Source organism: Nycticebus coucang, chromosome 6 (assembly GCF_027406575.1).
Source record: "Nycticebus coucang isolate mNycCou1 chromosome 6, mNycCou1.pri, whole genome shotgun sequence".
Classification (NCBI taxonomy): Eukaryota; Metazoa; Chordata; class Mammalia; order Primates; family Lorisidae; genus Nycticebus; species Nycticebus coucang.
Window position 1 is genome coordinate 105,846,617 of NC_069785.1, and position 27,765 is coordinate 105,874,381.

The 27,765-nt window shown below is 47.4% G+C and overlaps 1 protein-coding gene across 2 annotated transcripts in view; it reads left to right on the plus strand.

Annotated features, from left to right (window-relative positions):
* The window catches only part of RASGRF1 (Ras protein specific guanine nucleotide releasing factor 1), a 113,412-nt gene extending 88,903 nt beyond the window's left edge, over positions 1-24,509 (plus strand). Inside the window, exons 23-27 of one of the 2 annotated variants that reach the window (XM_053594842.1) lie at positions 3,727-3,924; positions 8,115-8,194; positions 14,097-14,214; positions 15,285-15,353; positions 23,193-24,509. In XM_053594842.1, the coding sequence (XP_053450817.1) occupies positions 3,727-3,924; positions 8,115-8,194; positions 14,097-14,214; positions 15,285-15,353; positions 23,193-23,285 (558 nt within the window). In that variant the 3' untranslated portion in view covers positions 23,286-24,509. The remainder of the gene's footprint in view (positions 1-3,726; positions 3,925-8,114; positions 8,195-14,096; positions 14,215-15,284; positions 15,354-23,192) is intronic. The other variant, XM_053594843.1, reaches the window with a different exon arrangement.
* Positions 24,510-27,765: the final 3,256 nt, after the last annotated feature.

Below are 27,765 nucleotides of genomic sequence, written 5' to 3' on the forward strand. Positions count from 1 at the left end.
TTAACCCAGGAGTTTGGCTGATCCCAGGGCACTCCAGCATGGGTAGCAGAACAAGACTGTGTCTCAAAAAGTAAACAGGTAAATAAAAGACACCAAGGTAAGTCCCTTTCCTCCAAAAAGGAAACCTAGACTCCAAAAGGGCAAATGCCCTAGTTTTGCTAACATCAATTCATAATGGGAAATAGTTGTTTGTGAGAACAAGCCTCTCCCGTCATCCTCCCCATGTTTGCACAAGCCCCAGCCCTTGAACCACAGGGACTGTGCTCTCTGCCTCCCGACAGTGCTGAGAACATTTGCTCTCATCATCTTTGTTCCTCCGTGTTTAATCAACATAAGTCAAGAGCCCTTGATGGCTGGAGGTGGAGCACATGATTGCACTTATCCTAACAGCCTGGCCAGGGCCACATCAGATCAGCCCAGACACAGGACAGGCCCTCAGCAAGCGTATGCTGTCCTAGAGGGTCCTCGGCAGCCTGAAGGAGACAAGAAAGACCCAGGTATGGAAGCTCAGGGGAGGAGCCCTTGGGGGCCTCCCAGCCCTGGGCACCCAGAAGTTCCACAGTGGACACAGCAGCAGAAAGGAGACCCACCTGCCTCTGGGGAGAGAAGAATAGGGAAACCCAGCAGGGCCTGGGGAAGCACACCTAACAGAGGCCTGAATCTGACTGCACCTTACCCGTACTTGGCCAGTACCAGGCAGCAAAACAGTGCCCTCTCCACTCCCCTGTCCCACTGTGCTCCCAGGATCCAAGTAAGGAAAAAAAGAACATGATGTGACATTCACTGAGTGTTTGCCACATGCTGGGCACTCTGCTAAGGGCTTTGTAAGCACTGTCTTGTTTAATCCTTGTATTCTATGCATGGAGAAATTGAGGCTCAGGGAGGTCAGCTTTCTTTTGAACGCACACAGTCTTTCTTGGAAGCTGCCCTCACTGCTGGCATCTGGCCATCTCTGTGCAAATCCACCATTTTCAGAAGCACAGAATGTGCTTACCCAAGTGGTAACTTTCTTAATTTATCCTGCTACGATTCTATTTGCTGTTTTCCAGTCCTTGAATTTCTCTGTCCTCCTGGCTGGTAGTCCTGGCTAAGATCACCACTTCCAGGGCCAGAACTAGGGAAAGGCAAACGAGGGATCCAGGGTCAGAATATAAGGAGCTGCTCACATCTGCACCTGCAGGCCTACCTGGTCCCATCTGTGTCCAGAATGAGGTGGCATGGAAAGGGGGAGAGTGTGCCTTGTTCTTGGTTTTAAAGGAAATGTTTCAAGTATTTCCCCTTCTAGAATGATGCTTATTTCTTTACCAAGTTTTTTTGTTTTTGTTTTTGTTTTTTGTATTTTGTTTTGAGACAAAGTCTCAAGCTATCGCCCTTGATAGATTGCTGTGGCATCATAGCTCACAGCAACCTCCAACTCAGGGCTCAAGCAATCCTCTTGGCTCAGTTGTTTCTATTTTTAGTATAGACAGGGTCTCGCTTTTGCTCAGGCTGATCTGTTGGAAACCAGCCTCCCAGAGTGCAAGGACTACAGGTCTGGGCCACTGCGCCCTGCCCTCTTTATCAAGTTTTTAAAAATTATTTTCTGTTCCTTCTGCACTAGTGGTTTTTACCATGAATAAATCCTGAATTTTATCAATATTTTTTTCTGTGTACATTGACATGGTCATAGGATTTTTCTCCTTTGATCTATTGATATGGTAAATGACAGTTATATACTTTTTTCTAATATTCAAACATCCCTGCATTCCAGGAGCAAAACCCACTGTGGTCATGGCACATTATGAATGAGTGTATAATTTTCCTTGCTTGTTTTACCCATCTCTGGTGTTGGTATTAAGGTAATATTTGCTTCAAAAATAAATCAGAAGGTATTTCTATCTCTTTTCTCCGGAAGATTTGGCTGATCTGTTCATTTAAACAATTAGTATAACTTTGACATAAAATTATTTTTAAGTTCAGTGTTCTTTTGATGGGAAAAATTTTAACAGCTACTTCAACTTAATTAAGAGGCAAACACACGGCTCAGCGCCTGTAGCTCAGCAGCTAGGGCGCCAGCCACATACCCTGGAGCTGACAGGTTCGAACCCAACCAGGGTCTGCCAAACAATCATGACAATTACAACAAAAAAATAGCTAGGTGTTGTGGCGGGCACCTGCAGTCCCAGCTACTCAGGAGGCTGAAGCAACAGGATCGCCTAAGCCCAAGATTTGGAGGTTGCTGTGAGCTGTGATGCCACAGCACTCTACCGAGGGTGACAAAGTGAGACTCTGTCTTAAAAAAAAGAAAAAAAACATAACACAAGACAAATTTTGTTATTTCTTCCTGATTCTCTTAAGTAGTAAGTACTTCCATTCTTAAGTAGTTTTGCAATTCATTCTTTGTCACTCAGGCTGGAGCGCAGTGGTGATATCATAGCTCATGAGAGCCTCCAACTCCTAGCCTCAAGTGATCCTCCTGACTAAGCCTTCTGAGTAGCTGGGACTACAGGCACAGACCCCACCCAGCTAATTTTTTTTAATTGTTTTCATTGAGTCACAGTCTTACTATATTTCCCTAGCTGGTCTGAAACTCCTGGGCTGAAATGATCCCCCCACCTCAGATTCCCATAGTACTGAGATTACAGGCCTGAGCCACCACACAGTCTTCCTGATGTACATCCTTTAGAAATCATTTTTGAGAAGATTTCTTGGTGGTAAAACCTTATAATTTTTATTCATCTGTAAATGTCCTTTTACCACTTTTTTAAAATAACGAGTAATGTTTTTAACCTTTTATTTGAAAACAATTATAGATTCATAGGAAGTTGCAAAGTAGTATATAAAAAAGTCTGTTGCTTCCTGCTGTCCAGCCCCTGTGGTCCTAGTTCCCCTAGAAGTTGGGTTCTAAGTCCCAACTTCCCATCCTTATTCCGTGCCAGCTGCTCCATGTCCAACCTGCATTTGATTGTTCATGAGATTGTTGGCCAAGTGGCCAAGTCCTTGCAGATCCCTCCTACCATATATGTGAGGCCAGTGATGCCTCAAAGTGTATGTCCTTTCTAAGCTCTAGCTGTATGATCGGAGATTCCTTCAAACCTTGGTTCTTTTTAACTGTTTATTCTTCCAGATGAACCTTAGAATCACTTTGTCAAGTTCTAGAGAAAACTTGCATTGGATGTTATATTGGACTATGTTAAACTCAATTACTTTTCAGGAAAAAATGACATATTTACATTCCCACTTGGGAATCTGGTCTCTTTCTCTGTTATACAAGCCTTGTACATCCTTTAGTAACATTCCTCTATGTAACATCCTACATAGATCTCATTGTAAATTCCTAGATAATTTACAAGTTCCCATTGTTATTTTGAAGATAATTTCCTTTCTGTTGTGTTTTCTAATTGGTTATTGCTAATACATAGAGAAATACTTCATTTTTGTATTAATACATTGAGTCTTTAACCAGCAACCCTAAGGAGCTCTATTAGTTGTTTTAGTAGTTCTCCAGTTCATTCTTTGGTACCCTGTTTCCCCAAAAATAAGACATCCTCTGAAAATAAGACCTACTTACAGGAAAGGTAAGACGCCCCCTGAAAATAAGACCTAGCGCATCTTTAGGAGCACACCTTAAAATAAGACACTGTCTTATTTTCGGGGAAACAGGGTATTTGTAAACACATAATCATGATTTATCTTTACATCTTCACTTATTCCTCTTACTTTTTTCTTACTGCATTGGCTTTAAAGATCAGCAACTTGATTGCTTCAGAAATCATCCGCAATGAGGACATCAATGCAAGGGTGAGCACCATCGAGAAATGGGTGGCTGTGGCTGACATATGCCGCTGCTTACACAACTACAACGCCGTGCTGGAGATCACCTCTTCCATGAACCGGAGTGCAATCTTCCGGCTCAAGAAGACATGGCTCAAAGTCTCTAAGCAGGTGCGGGTAAGAGGCTGGCACCACTGCCTGCCTGGGGCTGGGTTGTGGCTGGGGCAGAAAGACGAATGGTCTGGCCACTGGGCATCCACATGTGGGCAAAGGACTGGGCTGAGGGAGGACCAACACACTCTGGCGGACAGAGCATCACTTCTCCTGAGATCAGATATCAGGCCCCCAGATGTGAGAGTAGGATCTGAGGGACATTAATACCTATTCCCACTTGAGTAATTAACACCCCCAAAGTGGGAAGTATTGGTTCCAACGCTCTTCACTCTTCTTGCATTGGGACAGAAGAGTGGTATCTGCATGGGAGTCCCAGCCTAGACCTGCAGGAAGGCTGACAGTGGTCAGATGATTCTGCAATTCCCTTCCCAGGACTCCAATCTCACCCACCCATCTAGCCACCAGAGTCAGCAGGTCCCCAATACCTGTTGATAGTTGGTCATTTTAAATGTGGGCTTGATCTTTACTCACTCAAAACAAGATTCTGAAAAAAAATAGGTATATTTTTTTCTTGGGACTAAAACTCCCTGCACTGGGGTCATGGGGTGCAGTTCTCCTTAAAGGAGGGCACAACAGTGCACTTGGTGGATAGCCAGTCCCCACCTGCATGTGTGCAGGGGCTGGACAAGCACCACCAATGGTTGAGATGAGCCTCCGAGAGCACTAATAACTGGACAGCAGCATCTGTGCTGCTACTGGGCCGTGCAGGACCCAGTGTCTCCAAGGGGCCTATCTCATCTGGCTGCTCTGGGCTTACATACTGTATCCCCTTTATCACATGCTCCTCACTACCCTCCTCACACTAGTAGCAGGTCATGATCTATGCACCAAGCAGGCAGTGTGTCCTTGAATCCTTCCTGCTCAGCAGCAAACTCAGGACAACCCTGAGATTTCTCTGCCACCCTTTCTTCCAGTCAGCCCAGCTCCTGATCACAGCAAGGCTTCTGAGCATGCAGGGATGCCCTTACTTCCCAGTGAGTGTGGGCCTCTTGCTGCCTGGCATGCAAAGATACCAGGCTTAGAGCAAGGACTGCAGAAGATAAGTGAGTAGGCTCCAGGAAAGAAGAGGCTGGGAAGGGCTGCAGGCACATCTGGCCACACATGGCATATGCTGTCATGAACTCCTGAAGTCAGGGCTTAGGCAAGGCTCTGCAGAACCTTCAAGTCATCCAGGCTAATTTGTCCTGTCAAGGTTCAGACAGGGCTGTGGGCAGGCTCTGGGGGTCCAGTCTAGGTGCATGTCTCTCTCCTCCTGCCCTCTGCTACAGGGACAATGCCATCTTTTCTGAAGGACCTCCAGGCCAGGCTCCAGTTCCCCAGTTCTCCAGGTACCCCAGTGGGGTGCTTCCTAGAGCCCACACTCCTTGCATTTCTTGGCTTCATTCTCTAGCATCACCCTCCTAATGGCACTGGGGGCCTTCCTAAAATCTTCCTTCTTGGAGACTACAAAGTTAGTCTACTTGAATGTTACTTACTGGTCAGGGCATGTGGCCCAGCCTATGTTGTAGAATCTCACTCAGGACCTAGGGCCTGGTCCATAAAGCAAAGAGGCCTCTGGCAGCACATCCCCTCCCTTCCCCCTCCAATATATCTGCACAGCACCTGGTCAGACCATCAGGCCCCTGGCAGCACATCCCCTCCTCCCCATGTGTCCTCACAGTGCCTGGTCAGATCAGGAGGGAAGCTCATCATCTCTCTGCAGGTATCCTATGGATACTTGTGACCCACCTAAATGGCCTCATGTCTTAGATGGCCTGACATGTTGCCTCAACAGCTCATTTTTTCTCTCCCTTAAAGGTTGAGACAGCATTATGTCCATTATGTTGAACAGCATTATGTCCAAGTCTGCTTCCACCTTTGGCAAGAGCTAAACAATCAAGTTTTGTTTGGGAGTTTTCATTTCTCCTTTCTTCTTTCAACCCCTTCTTACCTATCCTCTTTGCAAAACAAACAAAAGAAAACTCTGCCTCAGGAGACGATCTGGTGATGACATCCCGTGTAGCACAGTGCAGGTGACTAACGGGGTTTTGCATGTCACCTTTCCTAGAATGGTTGTATTTTAGCAAAAACAAAAGACCTGCTTTGGCTGACAATACATTTGGCCTCTTTGGGAGGGAACACTTTGGGCCAACCAAGAGTCTTCCGTCTGGTGAACAGGAAGGGGTGGTGTTTGGAAACTATTTATCATCTTTCTTCCCAACACTGCTCCTGGCTTGATCCCTGGTTTCAGTGACATATCTATCCCAAGGGCCCCTCCCTCATTTCTGCACACTGGTATACAGACCCCAGCAGAGACTCCTGAGACCCCTAAGATTTGGTGTCCCAGGAACATCAAAAGATGGACATTTCTGGCCCGGCAATAAAGTGATTAAGCTGCTTCAATTGAAACTCACTGTTTAAGCAGCATCTGGGAAAATTCTATGTTCTCTCAGGCCATAGAGGTCCTTCCTAGACAGACCATGATAACCCATACAGCAAGCACAGGGATATGGAAGGAATCAAACATGCCCAGACCAGAGCCACATATTTGTCCCAGGCATACAGAAAAGCCATGTATCAGGATACCTTCTGTATACTCTCATGACCTCTTGGCATAGTGACACTTCACTCAGAGCTGTGTGGCCCAGGGAGATCTCCTGACCATGCATGCCTATGTGTCTCCCACAATTCTAGGCTATCTGAACTAGTATGGCCCTTAGGGAACATCTGGACCTACCCTTACATTCCCCAGATGGGGAAACTGAGGCCCAACAAGGCAAGAGGAGTGGTGGTTTCCCTGCAGGCAGTCAGGGGGGTGGTGGTGACAGAGACCAGAGAGGCCCCAGGTTTCCTGACTCAGCCCCCACATCTAACCTGGCACCACACCAGGCCATTCCCTGTAGGTGGTGGGAAAGAACAGCAAAAAGGATGCAGCTCTGGAAAGGGATGAGAGTGGGAGGGAAGCTGGACCTGGGGTGGGGGTGGGGTGGCCAGGCATCTGCCCATCTGATCTGCTTTGCCAGCATCTGAGCAGACATCACAAGCGGAAGCAGATGGTCCACCTGCCTCAGTATGGCTGATGCTATCCTGACACATGTCTCTTCCACCAGATCCAGAACACACTTGTGCTCTGAGCAGGGCCAGCCCAAACCAGGGAACCAGGGCTCTGCACCAATGCAGCCCTCAGATGAAAAGAGTGCGGACTTGGACATAAGGCTGTTCAACAGCTTTGGGCAAGCACATTTAAGGAAGAGAAGGGGCCACCCTGTCTCCTCTTTTCTTCCATCAAAGGGAAGCTTCTTGTTTTCTGTTGGTAGATTCCCCAAGCTAGAAATCTGACCCAAAGATGGTGTGTGTGCTTGGCCTCTGGGGCCAGGGTGCCCCTCACCTCCCCACCCCGACTGGCACTCTGGTCTCGTAACTCATGGCTGATCTCTGGTATAGTTTCTTGCCACATTCTGGATTTTGAGCAGCAGAGCTGAAAAGGGAGTTTCTATGTCACCATTTATAAATGAGACTGCCAGGGCCCCAGAGGTAAAGTATCTCCCTTGGGCTGTGCAGAGAGAGGAATGTAAGACCTCACTGGACCCAGGGCTCTCTCTGTGGGACAGTCTGGTCACTTCAGATGAACTCCAGCCACAGAAACACTGCTCCAGACCAACGTGTACTGGGCCTGGCTTGGTCATTTGACAAACCCCTTGGCCATGGGTTTCCTCCTCCATACTCAGGACTTTTCTTCTTTGGTGATCAGTTCATCTGCCATTTTTTTTCTTGATGCTTCAATTTGGGTGGTGTGGCTGGTACATGGAAAGGAAGGTGCAAGAAGAGGGTCACATCTTCTGGCTATAGTTCTTAAGAAAGATCACAATAAGGAACATCGGCATCCCCTGCTCTGTGTGCAGGCCTGGGAGTCACCCAGCAGGTCCTTCTAAGCCAGCAGTTTCTCAGGATCACACAGCATTTCCAAGGGCTAAATCTTCACTCAAGTCTCCTATGCCCATTTCCTTGTTTCTCAAGGACGTGGGAGCACAAGCACACAAAACAAGTATTCCTAGGGAGTTAGGGGCAAAGGTCCCAGCCCCAGGAAGTGCCCCAAACCCAAAGGAATGTGGTTCTGGAGACCTGGAGGGCAGCATGCTGGAATGAAGTCCTGGGCCCCGGGCCATGGTGTGCGCTGTGTGTTAGTAAATGCTTCTGATTCCTTCTAGACCAAAGCTTTGATTGATAAGCTGCAAAAGCTTGTGTCATCAGAGGGCAGATTTAAGAATCTCAGAGAAGCTCTGAAAAAGTAAGTGCATGTCATTTTGTCACTGTTATTTTTAAAATTGTAGACCCAGATTGCAGAGGAATTTATATACCACCCCAACTGGGGCAGGAGGTCTGTCTCTCTATTCCTCTGTCTACCCACAAGACCCCTAGGCTTTCCCAGTCCCCAAAGGTAGAGTTCCCCATTGTCTGCCAAAGGAATTCCAGGATTGAGTGGCATTTTTCAGGCAAAGCACAGGAAGACCCCTGAAATCCCGGAAGCACAGTAGCTATGATAGTAACAGTGATGGCAGATCCCTTCATTCTAAAATGCACATTCTCTCATATTTTAACAGTTCTGACAGCAGGATATGGCTTAATGTCAGTGTGTTTAATGTGATTGTTTCCCTTCCTGCCCAACCCTAAGTCCTCTGAGCTTGAATGCATGTCATGGACAGTGACGTCTTGGAATCAGGGACGTGCCCCACAGCTTGCAGAGCGCTCCCACGTGGCGGGGAGGCGGGCCTGCTCAGCCTGGCGCTCTAGCCATTCGCCTGGGATGATGCTCTGTCCAGAGACTCTCCTGTGCCCTGTGGCATCTTTAGCAGCATCCCTGGGCGTCTATGCACAAGATGCTAATGATCCCCCCAACCCCCAGATATAACCAAAACTATCTCCAGACATTGCCAGATGTCCGCTGGGGGGGCAAAATCATGTTCCTTGAGAGCCACTACGATGCAGCATCTCTTCCCATCCTGTTTTTCAGGCTAAGAAACTAAGGAGCTAATTAGTAGCTGGCCCAAGGACATGTGGCCATGGCGATAAAGCCAGACCTGGCCCAGGCTGGCGTCCAAGGCCAGCCCTCTGAGGGTTGCTTTGGCTGCCTCCACAAAGCCCCCTTGAGCTCTCTTAGGCAGGCAGGGACCTGCTGCTCACATAGCCACACACTCCTGTGAAATGGCGGTGTTCGCTACCACCACTCCCCAGGGCTTCCCTTAGGCTTCTGCACTAGTCTGCCCTCCTTTCCCTGACCAAATTTCCCTTCTTCTCCTTGCTGATGGCCACTCACCAGACCTTAGAGAGACCTCGAGCCCAGGAAGCCTCTCCTCCCTGCAGGGATTACATAATTGCAACCAATGTGGGGCCCCGCTGAATTCACCACTCCTGATCCTAGGGATGGGGCCAGCCAACTCCAGCCCTTGACTGTGGCTTTGATACACTGCTCACCACCCCTACTGCCCCTGCCAGCCTCATCTGACTCCTGTTCTTGTTTTCTTCCTGCCATACTTGGTCTGCCCCTCGCCAGCTGTGTATACCATTGCCTTGACCATCTCCACTTTGTGTCTCAGACAGATGTTCCACCCATCTGTGCTGCCAGCTTTCTCTCTTCTGCCTGGATTCCCTGCAGCCCTCTGCACAGCGCTTGTGGGGAGCTGCCCCACCACGTACTCACCAACCTATCTGCTGCCCTGGGGTGCCCCATTTCCTCTTTTACATGGCTTCTTTGTCTGCTGCACCACCACCTCCATGTCTCCATGGTCCCCCTCTGTCTCGGAATTCCTGTCCTTGCTTCCCCCTTTCAGGTTACCTGTGTGCCTGTGTAAGTCCCTCTCCCACATTATGCCTGAAGCACAGGGCAGCCTGGGAGCTAAGACCATCACAGGAACCAGGCTCTGGTCTAGTGGAGAACTAGGCAGGTCCCATGCAGTAGGGAGGGCCTAAGGAAGCTGGGAGCAAATGTTTCCTGTGTTCCTTCTCCTGAGGCCCTGGGTATTCATGGACAATGATGTCACTTGAACACTGGGACAAGGGATAGTCATTGAGGCTGAAGCAGCCTGGTGACAGTCTGTGGGCACACTGAGCCCTGTAGTGGGCCTCACCATGCAGGTCCTCAGCCCTATTCTTAAGTTCTGGACATCTTTTTTAGTCTATAATCAAAATATCCAATGTGTGCCAGCACCAGGCTGGAGAATGGCCCTACTTCCTCTCCCTTCACCACACCTTCCAGCCACTCTCTTTAATGTCCCCTCTTTACCAACAGTCTTTGCCATGTGTTGCCCCTTCAGCCCTCTGCCAGGGCTCCCTGAGAGTGACTTTATCTCCCTTCTTCATTCCCTAAGCCTAAGCTCTTGCAGCCTGCTCTCAGCCTTCCAGAAACCAGAACCTTCCCACAGCTCTATGAAACAAAAATTTGGCCAAGTACTAAATTTAGCAGTGAATTTTGGTTACCAGCACTTTCGGGGCTAATTCCAATTTTGACTACCCTGTCTAATCTCAACCCAGCACACATTTGCATATCTGCACCTTTTGTGTTTAATTTGAATAGGAAGTCTTGATTTAGAGGAACATGTAGGACAGGCTATTATTACAGGCTGCTGCAGTGAAAGCTTGTCCCTTTGTTCCCCTACATTAAGGATAGGAACAACTATGGAGGATAGTGTCACCTGGCTGCTGGGGTAAAAATCCACTTGTCTACATGGATGTGATGAGTCCAAAGCTAAAGTTCTAGAGTTCCAGGAGCTCCGGCTGGGTCAAGGATCTGTTTCTATCTTGATTTTCTGCCTGTGCCCACACAGCAAAGCCCAGCCTCCCACTGCTCACACAACAAAGCAGTTGGTGTCCAGGTGACAAAAAGCAAAATTGGACTCCCCACCCCATTGCAACCTATTTTCAGAGTTTGAGTACCTGAGGGCTCTGTGCCCAGCCCCCGCACCCCAGCCCTGAGTGCCCTTCACACCCTCCCTGAGGCCCTTCATCAGGTGGGTCTGGAAGCAGAGGAAGAGAGGACACACCAACCATAACCAGCAGACCCTTGTCAGAAAGAGTGGCTATTCCCACATCTGGGCAGGGCAGAGGAGGGAGGAGCTGCAGAGAGGGCAGAGGGAAAGCAGAGGCAATACGTTCCTAGGAGTTTGTATAGAGCAGATAGTGCAGCCAACTCTGGCCATTTGCAAGTGGCCCTACAAAATCTGTGTCACTTGACATTATCAGGACATTCTTGATAAAAGAAACATCAAGTTTGGGGGCACTGAACAACCACAGGCAAGGTCAGGATGCCAGGTGTCACCAGGCATTGGGATGCCACCATAGGGCCCTATCCAGAAACCAGAAGTAGCTTCTAGGATGAGCTGGGGCATGTCCCCTCTGCTTACTGAAAGGTCAGCTACAGGCATGTGGGACTCTGCCAGGAGAGGAGGCCACCCCCATAGTGGCTTTGCTAGGTCAGGCTTGGCCAACGGCAAGGCTGGACCATGCCTGAGAGAGGCCAGAATGCCCACACAGAAGGCTCAGAACTGGCCAGGCACTGGGTGTGTTTCCTACCTGCAGCCCCTGATGCTCAGCACGGTTCAGTCCCCACATGGTGTACCCTTTGGGGGCCCTCCGCTGTCCAGCCCTGGCAAGCCCATACATTTGTCTGCATGGCTCTGGGTTTGGCTGGTGTATGTGAATCAATGAGAGTGCTCTCCCACCCCCAAGCCACTAAGACGGCTCCCTAGGGAGGTGATAATTAGGGACAGAGGTCAGTACTAGGACAGGGAGGTGCCACTTGCAAACATGTCACCTACTCACAGCTAGATCATGAGTCCCCATAAATACTCAGAGGAAACTGATCTCAATGGTCAGAAGACCCCCTCCCTGATGTCCCCTCCCTGATCTTTCTCATTGTTTGGAGGGGTCAGAGACCCCAAAGGCCTTCAGAAGCCCCCTGAGTCCCTAATCATCCCCATTCAGCTTGCGATTACCCAACCTCCCTTCCTCCCTTCCTTCCTTGAGCTCTCCAAGATTGCCTATCACAAGGGCAAGATGGTCAGCAAACTGCCATAACCTCCCAACTCCAGAGATACTTCTCAGATCTTGGGATTATTTCTTCATGAGACCCACAAACCTGGGCTTCAGAAAAGGAGCATGATAAAAAGGAAATAAAAAGTGAAGCACATAATACTCACGTACTCAAAAGGCCAGAAGGGCCCAGAATAGTCCTCCAGGGGTCCGGATGATCCTTTTATTTTTTTAACAGCCCACATTAAAAAATAATTTTTTTAAAAAACCACATATATAGTATATTTGAAATTACAACCCCATATATTTAAATGCATATATACAAAGCAGGAACAAAATTTCCACAAACAGGCTCAGCACCTGTAGCACAATGGTTATGGCACCAGCCACGTGCACCAAGGCTGGCAGGTTCAAACCCGGCTCGGGCCAGCCAAATGACAATAACAACTGCAACAAAAAAATAGTCAGGCAATGTGGTGGGCAGCTATAGTCCCAGCTACTCGGGAGGCTGAGGCAAGAGAATCACTTAAGCCTGAGAGTTTGACGTTGCTGTGAGTTGTGACGCCACAGCACTCTACCAAGGGTGACAGTCTCAAAAAAAAAAAAAAATTCCACAAAACAACATACACCTTTATTCTGTGCAGTGGACTCAGATATCTTCTATTTCACTTTTTTTTTTTTTCTAATCTGGTCTCTAAATTAATTTCAACATCAATGAAAGGGTCAAGACCTTTGTATAGAAAAACATGTCTGTCCATTGTGTCTCTAACCCCAGTAGTCCACCTCCTTCACGGCTCTTTCATACCTGTGCCAACCTGTATTTACTTAACAGCCTCCTTAAAATTAATTCACTTTTTCACTAAAATAAATTTAAACAAGAAGGAAAATTTTATATCGTGACAATAAATGGAAAACCAGCACACTTGCCATAAATACAAGATTACCATAAAAATTGATATAGTAAAAACAAAGCAGTGGTATTAAATTCTGGCTGTACTTATGCTTGCCAACACCGATTCCAAGACCTGCTACTTTTTGTTTAAAAAGAAACAAAGTGAAAAAAGGAGCATGGTGAGGGTTAAGAAGTGGCAAAGCCAAGCCACTCCAAGTGAGGCCCCCCAGCACAGGGGAGCAAGTAGCAGCCGGACTTTTCTTACCTTGTGCATCCATGTTACCTAATACAGCGTCTGTGCATCACCTAAGGCAGCTCCCAGACTACCTGAAAGAGCCATAGCTGGTGGGAGTGCTACTACACGGGAGCCTCAGAACCAGAGAGGGAGAGGCCTGCCCAGGGTCACGCAGCGAGCAGGTGAAGGACAGAGGTCAGGTTCTGTGCTTGCTCTCTACATTCTCACTGCCTCCCTCCAGAGTGGCCACATGGTCATAGGAGATAAAGGTGGAACAGGCTGGAAATGAGGGTCACCTGAATCTGTGTGCTGAGCTGACAGGAGGCCATGACCACTGGGCTCGTTGACAGACCTCATTAACCCTCACCAGCACCTGCCCTGGGGCACCAGAGCAAGCTGTGAAGGAGCCAGAACAGGGCCCTGCTTCAGAGCCACAGTCAGAGGCGTGGGCCCCTAGGAGTCGCTTATGGAAACCAATACCAATCCCTGCCCAGAAGCTACTTCTAGGAAAGGGACCTCAGAGGAAAGAGTTTCCTTCTTGGCACCCCAAGCTTAGTACTTGGTACCAGGATGGGAAAGGCCTCTGGAGGCAGAAAGGAGGTGTCAGGGAGCAGAGGAGACTAGGGTGGGTGACTGGCAGGAATTAGGAGGTCATCAGGGGTAGGATTTGGACAGAGCATTTCAGTGGAGAGAGAGGAGGACAGATCTTGAGGGGTGCTGATGGCAGAGCCCAAGGCCTCTGACTGGGACAGAGGGCAGAGAGGCAGAGGGGGATCTTCTGGCTCAGGGAGGAAGAGAGAATTTGAGATGTGCAGCTGGTGTGAGAGGTCCCAGCCAGCACCGTATCCCCCTGCCACCGCCCCACAGTGCAGTGCCCTGCTGACCATACTAGACCCGAGAGTGTGCTATTTGTTAGTCTCGGTGACTAGACATCCCTTTGCATCTAGCAAAGCAAAAGATGCATGCAGGATATTCTATTCTTGACAGAAGTTCCCTTTTTTAAGTGAAAAACTTTTGTCAATGCCATTTGCTTCCAAGTTGTGACCCACCGTGTGTCCCTTACCTGGGGATGTACCTCACTGACCTGGCCTTCATCGAGGAGGGGACGCCCAATTACACAGAAGATGGCCTGGTCAACTTCTCCAAGATGAGGATGGTGCGTTTCCCCCAGCAGGGCATGGGGAGGAGGGTTGTCTAAACTCAGATTCAACCCGGGCCACCCACACACTGCCCCCAGGCCTAGCCCACTGCATGGGGCACCCCATTCAGGAGCCTAAGTCCAGTTTTCCCAGTTAGACTGTCACTGCCGCTACTGGGGCACCTCATTCGGGAACCTGAGTCCAGCTTCTATAGTAAGAGTGGAAGTCACTGCCGCTACTGAGCAGCCCTGAGCACACTTTGCCTGCACTTCCTCCGTTAGTCCTGGCTATCTGCAAGACAGGTCGTTTTATTACCTCCACCTTACTGATGAGCAGACTGAGGCTAGGCCAGGTCAAATGACCACTCCAAGATCACCCCACAACTAAAGGGCAGAGCCATGTCTGATTCCAAAGCCTGCACCCTTATTCACACCCATTCTTTATTCATATAAATACTCATTTGATGTCCAAAGTAAAATCACTTAGACAGCACCTCTTGTGAGAGTAGGTTTCAAATTTCCCCAGAAAAAATCTAGGACCTGGGAGGGTGGCTAAAGAGACCTCTCCAAACAGAAGCAGGCCTTCTAGCTGTCTGTTTCTCCTCCCCCCACCCCCCACCAGAGAGTTTCCACATAAGATTTCATTTCATAGAAAAAGGTTTGCTGTCAAACTTAAATTAGAGGCACTGTCCTGGTGACTGAGTAGAAGGCCCTTCACACTGTGTCTAGCACACAGTAGCACTTAGGAAGTGGCAGGTGCCTTTAACTTGTGTTGGAGTCCTAGGGTTTATTTTGGTTATGTTGAGTAGCTTAGGCCACGGAAAAGAGATATTTTTTTCCTCAATCCCCCAAAAAAGATTTTTTTTCTCAATCCCATAGTGCAATTAAGTATAAGGTCTGACACATCTTGGAAGCAGACCGCTAGTTTAGAAAACCATGATGGCTCAGTAGGGCCTTCCAGAAGGCATGGTGGATGGAATGAAAAGACTGAGTTCACACTTAGCTGTTGATGTCCCCTTGGGGTTTGCATAGTGGGGGTGGCACCAAGAGACCAAAGTGTCTCCTAACATCCTATTTTTTTCCCACAGATATCCCATATTATCCGAGAGATTCGCCAGTTTCAACAAACTGCCTACAAAATAGAGCACCAAGCAAAAGTAAGTGCAGCCTGCCCCCCTGCTTGGCTCTTTCACAGTGGTGCTGTGCAGGCCGCCTTCTGCCTTTCACCTACACACCTGTCTGCTTCCCCTTATGGAACTCTACTGGGCCCAGCTTCAACACCATCCCTTTAAGGACACCTTTCCTATTCCTTGTCCCCTGGTCAGGCGAACATCTGCAACTCTCGTCTGATTTTACCTGCCACAAGAAGGTTTATAATCATGTCTGATCTTCCTCAGGGCAAAAGAGGCAGGGTTTATAACATCTTTTTTTGAAAGATGCTCACAAGTTACAAAATTTGCAGATGTAAAGAGTACACACAGTGAAGTGTCATGACCCCCATTACCTAGTTTCCCCTCCCAAAGGCAATAGAGTCACCAGTTTCTTGTGTCTGTGTAACTTCTTATACTATATGCAGCATCCTATACACTGCTCAGTATCATTATTTTTTCCTTGATAATTTATCTTAGAGATCATTCTCTATTAAGGCAGAAGCATCGTTCCTCATCCCTTCTTACAGCTGCAGAGAAATCCATTTACTCAGCCAGTGCTCAATATTGATGGGCATTTAGGTTGTCCCAGTGTTTTGCTGAGGAGGACTGAAGAAACACCACATACATCCAGAAATAGGCAGGGGGGCTGTAGTGCGTGGATCCATGGCCTGAGCTGCACGGAGGGCTGAGAGACCCTTACTGAAGACTCCCAGAGTTTTCCTGGCTGGGGTGGGCATATCTCCCTTGCAGAGGGACAGACTTGTGTAAGGCTGAGAAGGTCAGAGGTCCCGAATGGCTACAGAGACCTGCAGGGGAGAAAGAGCATGGGACTTGCCTGAGTCACGTGGGCTCCTGGGAGGATCTGGAACTTTGTCCTTAAAATAACGGGAAGCCAGCCAGACGCAGTGGCTCATGCCTATAATCCCAGCACTCTGGGAGGCTAAGGCTGGTGGATTGTTAGAGCTCAGGAGTTTGAGACCAGCCTGAGCAAGAGCGAGGCCCCATCTCTACTAAAAATGGAAAAACTGAGGCAAGACAATCGCTTGAGCCCAAGAGCTTGAGGCTGCTATGAGCTATGATGCCACAGCATTCTACTCAGGGTACCAGAGTGAGACTCTGTCTCAAAAAAAAAAAAAAAAAAAAAGATAGGAAGCCCTGAAAGGAGGTCATATCATTGGGTAAATTTGCATTTTTAGAAGATTGCAAAGCTTCATAGAGAATGGTTGGCGTGTTGGTCTTACATCATTATCTACACCCAGTGCTGGCAAATCCCATTCACAGATAAGACAACTGAAATCAGCTAATCCAGATTCTTGGGCTCCCAAATCTATGACCTTTTTTCTCCACCCAGTGACTGTCTGCTTTTCATACAGCATCTTACCCATCTAGCTTGCAGTTCACAAAAATATCCAGTTCCAGACACACCCCAAGAACACCAGAAAAGTATGGTTCTGGTCTGGCATGGTGGCTCATGCCTATAATCCTAGCCCTCTGGCAGGCCATGGTGGAAGGATCACTTGAGCTTAGGAGTTCAAGACTAATCTGAGCAAGAGTGAGACCCTGTCTCTACTGAAAATAGAAAAAAAAAACCAGCCAGGCACTGTGGTAGGTGTCTGTAGTCCTAGCTACTCTGGAGGCTGAGGCACGAGGATTTTTTTGAGCTCAAGAGTTTGAGGTTGCTGTGAAGTAGGATACCATAGCACTAAACCCAGGGCATAGAGTGAGACTGTCTCAAAAAAAAAAAAAAATTATCTGTTTTATGCCATGTTCTGTGAACTCATGATCTGCTTTATAGCTGACAGCCATATTAGAGAAGAAAAAAAATCAGTAGGTTAACTAATGGGGCCACTTTTGCATTGCTTTACTTTTCATTCATTCTCTCACTCAACAAATCCTTAGTGAGTAAGGCCTGTGGACACTGCAGTGGGCACAGCAGTGAGGAAAACAGACCCTTGAGCCTCACGAGTTTGCATTCTAAAGGTAATAGACTGAGAGGTAAAAAATAATAATAATGTGATCAACTATTATTCCAGTCATGGAAGAAATAAAGCAGGGGAGGTACGTGGGAGGTTGGGGAAGGAGGAAGGGGTCAGGGAGCCCTAGGATTTTGAATGATGGACAAAAGAGAGACCATGGGCATAAGAGAAAGTTTAATCTGAATCTAATCTGGAGGAACCAACAGACAAACCCAAAATGTGGAACATTCTGCAAGACGACTGGCCTGTAACTCCATGGTGTGCAAGGAAGCGTCATACTGGGCTGGGGTGGGAAGATTGAGACCTCATATGTATTAATAGTATATGCTGTAAAGATAAAAACTATTTGACACTTATTGAGAAGGATAAGGAAGGCTCTATTCAAGACTACTGGAATACAGCTGGGTGCCAGGGTACGTGCCTGTAGTCCCAGCCACTTGGGAGCCTGGGGTGGGAGGATCATGAGTTTGAGCCCAGCCTGGGGAAAATAGCAAGACCCTGTCTTAAAAAAGGAAAAAAAAAGGACACACAAACCAAAAAACCATTATTGCAAAAGAGGTCAGAACTATTGCCAGACATCGTGGCTCTCACCAGTAATCCCAGCATTTTGGGAGACTGAGGCAGGAAGATCACTTGAGGCCAGGTGATCAAGACCAGCCCCGGCAATAAAGTAAGACCACTATCTCTGTCAAAAATAAAACAAAAAGTTAGCCGGGCATGGTGGCATGTGCCCATAGTCCCTGCTACTCAAAGGCCAAGGCGTGAGGCCAGGAGTTTAAGACCAGGCTGAGCAACATAATGAGACACTGTCTCTACAAAAACTAGAAAAGTTGGCTCAGTGCCCATAATACAGTGGTGACAGCACCAGCCACATACACTGAGGGTGGCAGGTTCAAACCTGGCCTGGGCCAGCTAAACAACTGCAACAATAAAAACAATAAAAAATAGCCAGGCATTGTGGTGGGCACCTGTAGTCCCAGCTACATGGGAGGCTAAGGCAAAAGAATCTCTTAAGCCCAAGAGTTTGAGGTTGCTGTGAGTGCTGACACCACAGCACTCTACTGAGGGTGACATAGTGAGACTCTGTCTCAAAAAAAAAAAGGAAGAAAAACAGGTATAAATATTAATATAAACACCAAAAGAAATGTCTCCAAGGGCTGTCGTGTAAGCTACATACATAATATTAAATATCCTAGGGGCCACACTTTTAAAAAAGCAAAATGAAATAGATGAGATTAACTATAATAATATATTTTATTTAATACAGTAGAACCAAAAGGTTGTCAGTTTAGCATGGTGTCAATCTAAAAGATTTTGACATTAACTTTTTATCCATACTGAGTTTTCAGAAACCCACCATGCGTAGCCCACATCACACTGCAGTTCAGATGAACCCTGTTTCAGGAGCTCAGTTGCAATAGGTAGCTGGTGGCTGCCACATGGGACTTGGTGCTGTATAGGAGAGGATGGTGGCTCTTCCCAGAGAGCCAGGCTGGGGCTGGGGAGGGGACACGGGGAACCACTGTTGTTCACCATGAACTGTTTAATACTACTTGGCTCTTTAAATTACATAAAAATGTTACTCTAAAATAAGATATGAGCTGGGCGAGGTGGCTCATACTGTAATCCCAACACTTGGAAGGCCAAGGCGGGTAGACTGCCTGGGCCCACTGAGTTCAAGATCAGCCTGAGCAAGAGCAAGACACTGTCTCTAAAAATAGCCAGGCATTGTGGCAGGCGCCTATAGTCCCAACTACTTGGGAAGCTGAGGCAAAAACAGGATCATTTGAACCCAGGAGTTTGAGGTTGCTGTGAGCTAAGATACTATGGCATTTTACCGAGGGTGACCAAGTGAGACTCTGTCTCAAAACATAAATTAAATTAAAAATAAAATAAATGAAAATATGACTTCTAAAAAAAAAAAAAGCAAAGATAGAGACAGTAGTTTTGATGGTCTTGCTGTGCATTTGGGGCAGAGCTATCAGAAGGATAAACACACAGTGATCTGAATAACAAGACCAAAGTCCAGTCCACCAGCTCTGAGGGAATTGAGCCAGTGGGCTAGGTCCCGGGCGGCCTCCTCAGCCAATTAACAGCAGCAAACCAAAGAGTAACCAGCACCTCTGAAGTTCCTCCCTCTTCATTCTCCCACCCCACTAGCCCACACCAGCCCACTCCTACCCTGGGAGCTTCTCTCTACCAGGGACCACCTAGGTTCAAATCCTGCCAAAGCTACTTACTAGCTATGTTATCTTCTGCAAAACATTTGCCTGCCTTATCTGTAAAATGAGATCCTTACACCAACCTAAAAGTGGTTGTTTTTGGTGTTTAAGAAACCAAACACCAAATAGGACAACCTTTCATAAAAGTGCCTTATGAAAGCATTGCTGTCTCATGCACGAAACTTGGCCGCTGAAGGAACAGTAGGTTTCTGGCCTCTGACTGAGCAGGGTGATTCTGAAGGCTTGCTGAGGGCATCTGACAGGCTGAAGGGGGCGTCCTTGGAAGCAGGGGCAGGAGTGGGGGGGGTGGTGGTGAAAGCAATTCCTGTGGGGAAGAGCAGAGGTGCTTGTGCTATAGAATCTGATTCACCAAAAAGAGGGGATTTTACTATAACTTTTTTTTAAGTAAAATAATGATCAGTGAGTGCTGACAAGGCCATTCTGCTGACAGTGGCAATGGGAAAATACTCTTTTGAAAGAAATGTGGTAAATTGTAGTAAGAAACCCAGTCATCCTACCTGCAGGGATTTATGTTTAAAAAACTTAGTTGAGGCAAAGGCTGTATCCTAGAAGATATTCATTGCACATTCCTTTTATATGTAAAACATCAAAAATCTGAAAACAGCTACACATCCCAGACAGGGGAAGAGTTTATAAAATACCGGACAGCAAGAAGATGTAGCATTACAGCTACTAAAAAATACAGCTTTTAAGATGGCCATCCACTTCATAGTTACAACTATGCAAAAGTAGTTTTATATTTTCAGAACTAGAAGATCAGACAGAAAAATGAAAATGGTATTTTTGGAGTGGTAGGATTATGGGCCTTTTTCCCTCCAAAAATATATATTACCATATCCTTTCTCCTATGATAAAAAATAATATTAAGGGCTCGGCACCCATATCACAGTGGTTACAGCGCCAGCCACATACACCTAGGGTGGCAGGTTCGAACCCGGCCCTGGCCTAAAACAACTGCAACAAAAAAATAGCTGGGCATCATGGCGGGTGCCTGTAGTCCAAGCTACTTGGGAGGCTGAGGCAAGAGAATCACTTAAGAATGGAAGAAAAAGCATCCAATGTACTCAGCCCTACTATGAAACTAATTTATGGCTTTCACATGAAAGCTATAACCCAGTTATAACCTAAAAATAGGCAGAAGGGGGAGAGGGAGGTGAGGGAGGGGGGAGGATGGGCAGAGGGAGGGTGATTGGTGGGATTACACCTGCGGTGCATCTTACAAGGGTACATGTGAAACTTAGTAAATGTAGAATATAAATGTCTTAACACAATAACTAAGAAAAGGCCAGGAAGGCTATGTTAACCAGTGTGATGAAAATGTGTCAAACGGTCTATAAAACCAGTGTATGGTGCTCCATGATTGCATTAATGTACACAGCTATGATTTAGTAATAAAAATAAATAAATAAATAAAAAGAAAAAAAAGAGAATCACTTAAGCCCAAGAGTTTGAGGTTGCTGTGAGCTGTGACACCATGGCACTCTACCCGGGGCAACATAGACTCCGTCTAAAAAAAAAAAAAAAAATTTAAGAGAAAATACCCACACAACTCAGTAGTGTTTGGGGAGCTCTGTGTGAGTATCCGTCAGCCCAGGAGCCACAGTTGTCACAGGGACCAGACAGAGGCTACGCCCAGAAGGCACTGTGGTCACATCACACTCTGGAAAGCCTCAGGAATACCAAAAGAATTTTAGGATTTCTTTCTGTTTCCTGCCCCCCCTTCTCCTTAAACTTTCCCTTAAGCTTTGACATGCAATTCAAATAAACATTACTGCTTTCCTGACTTCTCTCATTAACAACTTTTATTGTTCATTATTGTTTCTTTGGATGAGCATTAGATGAACTGTTTCAGGCTTGTACTTAAAAAGCCCTTTAGGCCAGGCGCAGTGTCTCACACCTGTAATCCTAACACTAAGGGAAGCCGAGGCAGGTGGATCACTTGAGCTTAGGAGTTCAAGACCAGTCTGAGAAAGAGTAAGACCCTGTCTCTACTAAAAATAGAAAAAGAAAAAAAGAAAAACTAGCTGGACGTTGTGTCAGGTGTCTGTAGTCCCAGTTACTCGGGAGGCTGAGGCAAGAGAATGCTTAAGCCTAAGAGTTTGAGGTTGCTGTGAGCTATGACACCACAGCACTCTACCCAGGGTGACAGAGTGAGATTCTGTCTCAAAAAAGAAAAAAAAGCTTTTCAGAGGTACTATTTGCTGCTGTTCTCCTAGTAGGATAAAATGTCTTAGAAAAACTTCAGCATGTTTATTGTGGATGATCCCCAGAGGATTTGGGAGGTTTCGTGTTCTAGAAAGGTCTGTTCACATTGATGCTACTACCTAGGTATAAAAGGCTATTTCTCATGGTCATGAAATCACTATGTCTTTGTCAGAGGGGACAGGTTAAGCCAGATTGTGATATCTAAGGTCACCTTCCTAGAGGTGGTTGGCATGAGCAATAACTGTGATCTGGCATAATCACTTTGTACACATAGTAGATAGGTGGTTCTATCCTCCACAGTATCAGAGAGAGTTAATTAGCCAAGAGAAAAGTGACAAGGACTTGATTTTTCTCAAGCAGCTATCAGAAGATTCCTAAACACATAAGGAAAAAATATGATTTTTTTTTCTTTCTGCTCTGGGTTTCTGTGGGGGAAAAATGCATCTTCCATTCCAAACAATGGACAAATAAATGAACTATGTAAAGACACCTTTCAAAGTTGGGGGCTGCCGGCAATGTTTGCAGTGCACATTTAATCCACAGGAATTCAGCAAAGTGCTCGGGAATAGGAGCTGAGAGGGCAGGAAGGAGAAACGAGATTAACTTAATTCATGTGAGTGAATCTTCCCAATTTTCTACTCTTAAGATTGTGCTTAGGAGTCAGCCACATGAGGCCCCCAAAAAGGGAAACACTTTCCTCACATAACATCAGTTTCCACTTGCTTCTCTTGGGGTGAATATCTCAAAGTGCTGTGTAATCTTAATGTCCCAGCATTTTATTATGAAACTTTTCAAACATACAGTAACATTGAAAGAATTATGAAAACCCATACACCTGGCACCTAGCTGCCACAATTGACATTTCAGAGGTTGCTTTTTTTTGAGACAGATTCTCACTTTATTGCTCTTGGTAGACTGCTGTGGTGTCACAGCTCACAGCAACCTCTTGCCTCAGTCTCCTAAGTAGCTGGGACTACAGGCACCTGCCACAATTCCTGGCCATTTTTAGAGATAAGGTCTCCCTCTGGCCCATGCTAGTCACAAACTCATGAGCTCAGGCAAATCTACCCGCCTCAGCCTCCCAGAGTGCTAGAATTACAGGTGTGAGCCACCGCACCTGGCCTAGAGAGCTTTTTAAATACAAACCTGAAGCAGTTAATCGAATGCTCAGCCAAAGAAACAATAATCAACAAAAAGCTTGACTATATGTGATTTAGTATTCCGTCAATGCTAAATAACAACACCAAGACAAATTAGATTAGGACAGAATACTATGGAACAGATCATTGCCTCATGTGCCCCCCGACCCTACAGTAAGAGTGCCTGGGTCACGGGAGACACTGTGTGTCTGCAGTCACAGTGTTATGGAAGCCCGATCACCCTTCCATTTTTTTTTTCTCTTTTTTTTTTCTTTCTTCCAGGTAACCCAATATTTATTGGACCAATCTTTTGTAATGGATGAAGAAAGCCTGTATGAGTCTTCTCTCCGAATAGAACCAAAACTCCCCACCTGAGGCTGTGCCTGGCCCAGACCCAGTCGTTCCCATGGACACGTGTTCTATGATATTGTACATATTCATTTGGTTTCTCTGGATTTTCTTCTTCAGTATGTGCTTCTCCAAGACAACAAATCCGTTCTTGTTCTTAGACTCCTGTAGAACTGGAATATGAATTTCTGCACCCTTAAGACTCTGCCCACCACCCTCCCTGGTCTCCTGCGATACCTGTTTCTTTTAAACAGCTGTACTCTTAGTTCGTCCTCCTAGACTCCTCACTCTTCTCAGAAGGAGCAACGGAACCCTGCACACAAGAATCTTAGAGTCCACCCTGCTTCTGTCCTTCCCCAGCCCAGGCCCCTGGGCTGAGTTGGCCACCAGGCATCCTCCCAGCATGTTCCGTGTAGTTGTTATAACTGGGTGGGGGGTGGGGGGTAGCGGGAGGGGGGACCATACCCTGACATCTGGTCATTGACAGATCTTCCCACTGATGGTGATGCCAATTTCCAAAGCAGCTTTTACAGCCAAAATCCCAGGTCTCACAACTCCCCATCTGGCTCCCAGTAACCTGGATGGAAGGGAATCCTCTCTGCTGAGAACCACGCTCCTCGAGCCCAGCTGCCACCTGTCCAGGCGCCACACTGCTCCTTGCTCTAGGACTGACACCAGATGGCATGATTAGCAGTCCCAGTACGGGGCCCTACAACCTCCTAAGGAAAATGGAGTCACAACACCAAGCCGCGTTGACTTTTGCCGACCGCTGCCCAGCATTCACTGGAAGTTGGGAACACAAATAATGCCACTTTTCCTCTTTAAGCTGCCTAACGGTCACTACAAGCTTACATTGAGATGCTCTAAGTCTGTATACCTTGTGATAATTAGTACCACACTATAGAATTAGGAAATCAATAACCAGTGTTTTTATTGCATATACTGTAGTCCTGTCTAAATGCCTTCTAGCAGGAATATAGTAATGTAGTGCTTATTCTGTGAATATTACCATGTATTTTTTACATTGTACAGTATAGAAGACACAGGTTAACTCTGAAGTGGCAGGCATGCTCCACTACAACACACAGACAACTTTTGCTGTAAGCAATACCTAGTGGTATGAGAATTCTATTTCAAGTCCTAAAATATTTCAACTTACAGCTTGTTTGGAAAAAAGAAATTTCCATTTTTGTAAAAATATATGTTTCTTGATTACCTCTTGCTAATAAATCTATTCTATCTCAGGGTGAATGGTGAGTTTGATGGGTTTCATTTGTTCACTCAAGGAATATTTGACAAGCATTTGTTCCTTACTAGGCCCTGTGCTGGGGCCAGAAATCCAAAGTGACAAAGACACCATTCCCGCTTTTGAGGGACCAACAGTCTGATGAAGACAACTGTTCCAGTTACATATTGCTCTAGGTGCAACTCTCACCGAAATTTTGTGGTTTAAAACATCTTTGTCACCTTCCACAGCTCTGTGGGTTGACAGGTTCAGCCGGCAGTTCTTGCTTGGGGTCTCTCATGAGGTTATAGTCACACCCAAGCTGGGGCTGAGTCATCAGAGGCTAAGCTGGACTGATGTCCATGATGACACTCTCACGTGGCACATCTGCACACAGCCTCTCCTTATGGCTTGGGCTCCTCTTGGGATGGTGGCTGGCTCCCAAGAGTGACCCTTCCCAGAAATTCATGCAGAAGCCTCAGTAGTCCCAGAACATAACACCCACAACATTATTGGTCAAGCACATCACCACAACCAGCCCAGTCACAAAAGGACAGGAATTAAGCTCTTCTCAATGGGAAGAGGACCAAAAACAAAAAAAATATTGTAGCCATCTTTAAGTGACCAGAGAGATTGCCCATTTAAGCCACATTGTCACAGGGTGGTACAGAATGTGCCTTGGGGACATGAAGGAGGAAAGGCCCATGTGGTTAGGGAGCAGTGGGGGGATATGAGGAGGTTGTGGGGTGAATTAGGAGGACTTGCCAGGAAAGAAAGATGGGGAAGGGTGTGCCAGGCAGAGGGATCAGCATCTGTCAAAGCCCAGAAGCACACAAAAATCCAGTGGACCAGGAATGCTGACTGGAGGGTGCAAGTGGTGGGCAGAAAGCTGGGGTAGAATGGAGGATGTGAAGCTATAGGAGGCCTGGAGAAAAGGGTCCCCCAAGGGGAGAGCGCCCCAGGTGTTACGCATCAGCCTCTGGCTGCCCCTTACCCCTCACCAGCTTCTCACCCTGGCCCTGCGTTTAAATGACCACTGTCCCTTTCCCTACAGAGGCTTCACTAGCTTCCAGGGGGAGTGCCTCCTAGCCAAGACTAAGTAGTGACAGGCAGACAATCAGAAATACACCAAGGAGCAAAAGTCTGAACTTGTCCACTGAGAGAAAGTGGCCTGGGGAGCCATGTGGGCCATTCAGTGAAAGATCCTCCCCACCGTCGCCCCAGACACCTCCCCACTGTCACCCAGGAAGGGCAGGCCCAGAACACCACCACCCTTAGTCACAGGCCTGGGGCCCACTGCCAAGCATGACTCCCTCTGGTGGTGCCTGAGACCATGGGCCCCACAGCCAGCTAGTGTGGCGATTCCAAGCTCTAGATCAGCGCTTACCAGCAAGCGATGACTCTACTCCCACAATGTGTCTGGAGACATTTTTCGTTGTCACAGTTGGGAGCCAGGAGCCACTCAGGGATAGGAGGCTCAGGGATGCTGCCAGACACCCTACAGTGACCAGGACAGCCCCTTCCCCCCGTGAATTATCAGGACCAAAACGCCAATCATGCCAAGGCTGAGAACCCTGCCCCCTAGCCAGATTGCTCAGGCCCAAAGCCTACCTCACTTCCCATGTGACCTTAGACCACCCACAGAACCACTCTGTGCTTCAGTGTCCCCATCTACAAAATGAGGACAAGAATAATACCTGCCTTGCAAGGCTGCCATGAGGATTAAATGAGCTGCTACAGGTGGCTTGATAACCATCAACCATTCCTCATTCATGACCTGGTTCTAGCGCAGGTCCCATCCAGGCACTGCTGGCTGCATGAACAGGGCAGACAAGGTCCTGCCCTCCAGCCCGGCATGGGCCTTTCTTACAAATAGCCCAGGTAGGGTAGTAGGTACCACAAGGACAATCGCCAGGGACCTGATGAGGCTGGTTGAGGCTGACCTGAAGCTTGGATGATGCAAAGCTGTGGCGCCCGCCGCCCATGAAACTGTTAGGTCGTCGCTCAGCCTTGCTGCAGGTGATCAGTGCTCTGGCTGGTGGCAGGCACTGGGCAATGCTCAGGAGCTTTTTCAATGCAGGACTAGGATGAGGTGACAGAAGTACTCACTCTGTGTGTAAAATTTAAGGGGCTGCCAGAAGACTCAGCAACAGAGATGGATGGCATTTGAAGGCAACATTTTAAGGACTCAAAATTTGTGTAAAAATCTATGATGAAGGGCGGCGCCTGTAGCTCAAGGAGTAGGGCGCTGGTCCCATATGCCGGAGGTGGCGGGTTCAAACCCAGCCCCGGCCAAAAAAAAACACACACAAAAAAAATCTATGATGAACAAAATATCAAAATAAATAGAAACAAGATTGATATTTCTGGGTTTTTTTTTTTTTTACACAAATATGTGCCATTGTGTTATATTTCTGGTGTTTTTAAATTTTTTTTCCTCCTCAGGTCCCAACCCAGCTGAGGTTGAGTTCTTGGCCATTTGCTCAAATCAATAAGCTTCCAGTTCAAGAAAGGAGCTGGCACTGCCCCAGGGTGTAGGCTCCTTCAAGGAGCTGAGAAGGCAGGGCTTCTTTGTTTATCTGGTTGGCTTTTAAGGGCATCCCATCCCGATTCTGGGAAGGAGCTCCTTCATACCAGCACACAGGGAAGGTTTATACAGGGTCCACTAGCATTCTTTGGTGCGAGTAGGTTTCACGATGGCAGACGGTGTTACCCATGGGCCTCTGTCTGCCCCTCATCAGCTTCTCATCTGGCCCTGTGTTGAATGACCTCAGTCTCTTTCCCAACGGTGGCCCTCCAGAGGCCTCACTGGCTGCCCTTGTTATTGTCACAGGACACACCCCGCTCCCCAGCATTAATTAAGTGGTACAAACCTGGGTAAGAAGCCCCCAACTAGCTTCTGACTTCCCAGAGCCTGTGACCCAGCTGAAAGGTGGAGACCCAGGAGTCACAGCTAGCTCCAGCCCACAAGTCCCTACTGGCTCCAGATACTTACAGCCCACACCCCAGAAGTCATCCCAACTTGGACCTCTAGTGCCACCTCCAACTCAGCAGGCCGAAACTGATCTCGTCATCTTCCTCACCCACTCTCTGCCTCTTCACACCCCTCCCAGTTGTGCAAGCCAGAAAGAGGCCCAGAGTTCAACCTGAGCTGTCTTCCTCCCACTTCCCACTTCCAGAGGGTCATCAGGTCCAGGTAATGTTAACCTCCCAACTATCTTTGCAGGCAGGCAACAACTTGTCATTCCCTCTACCACCACCCTGGACCAGCAGTTCTCAAAC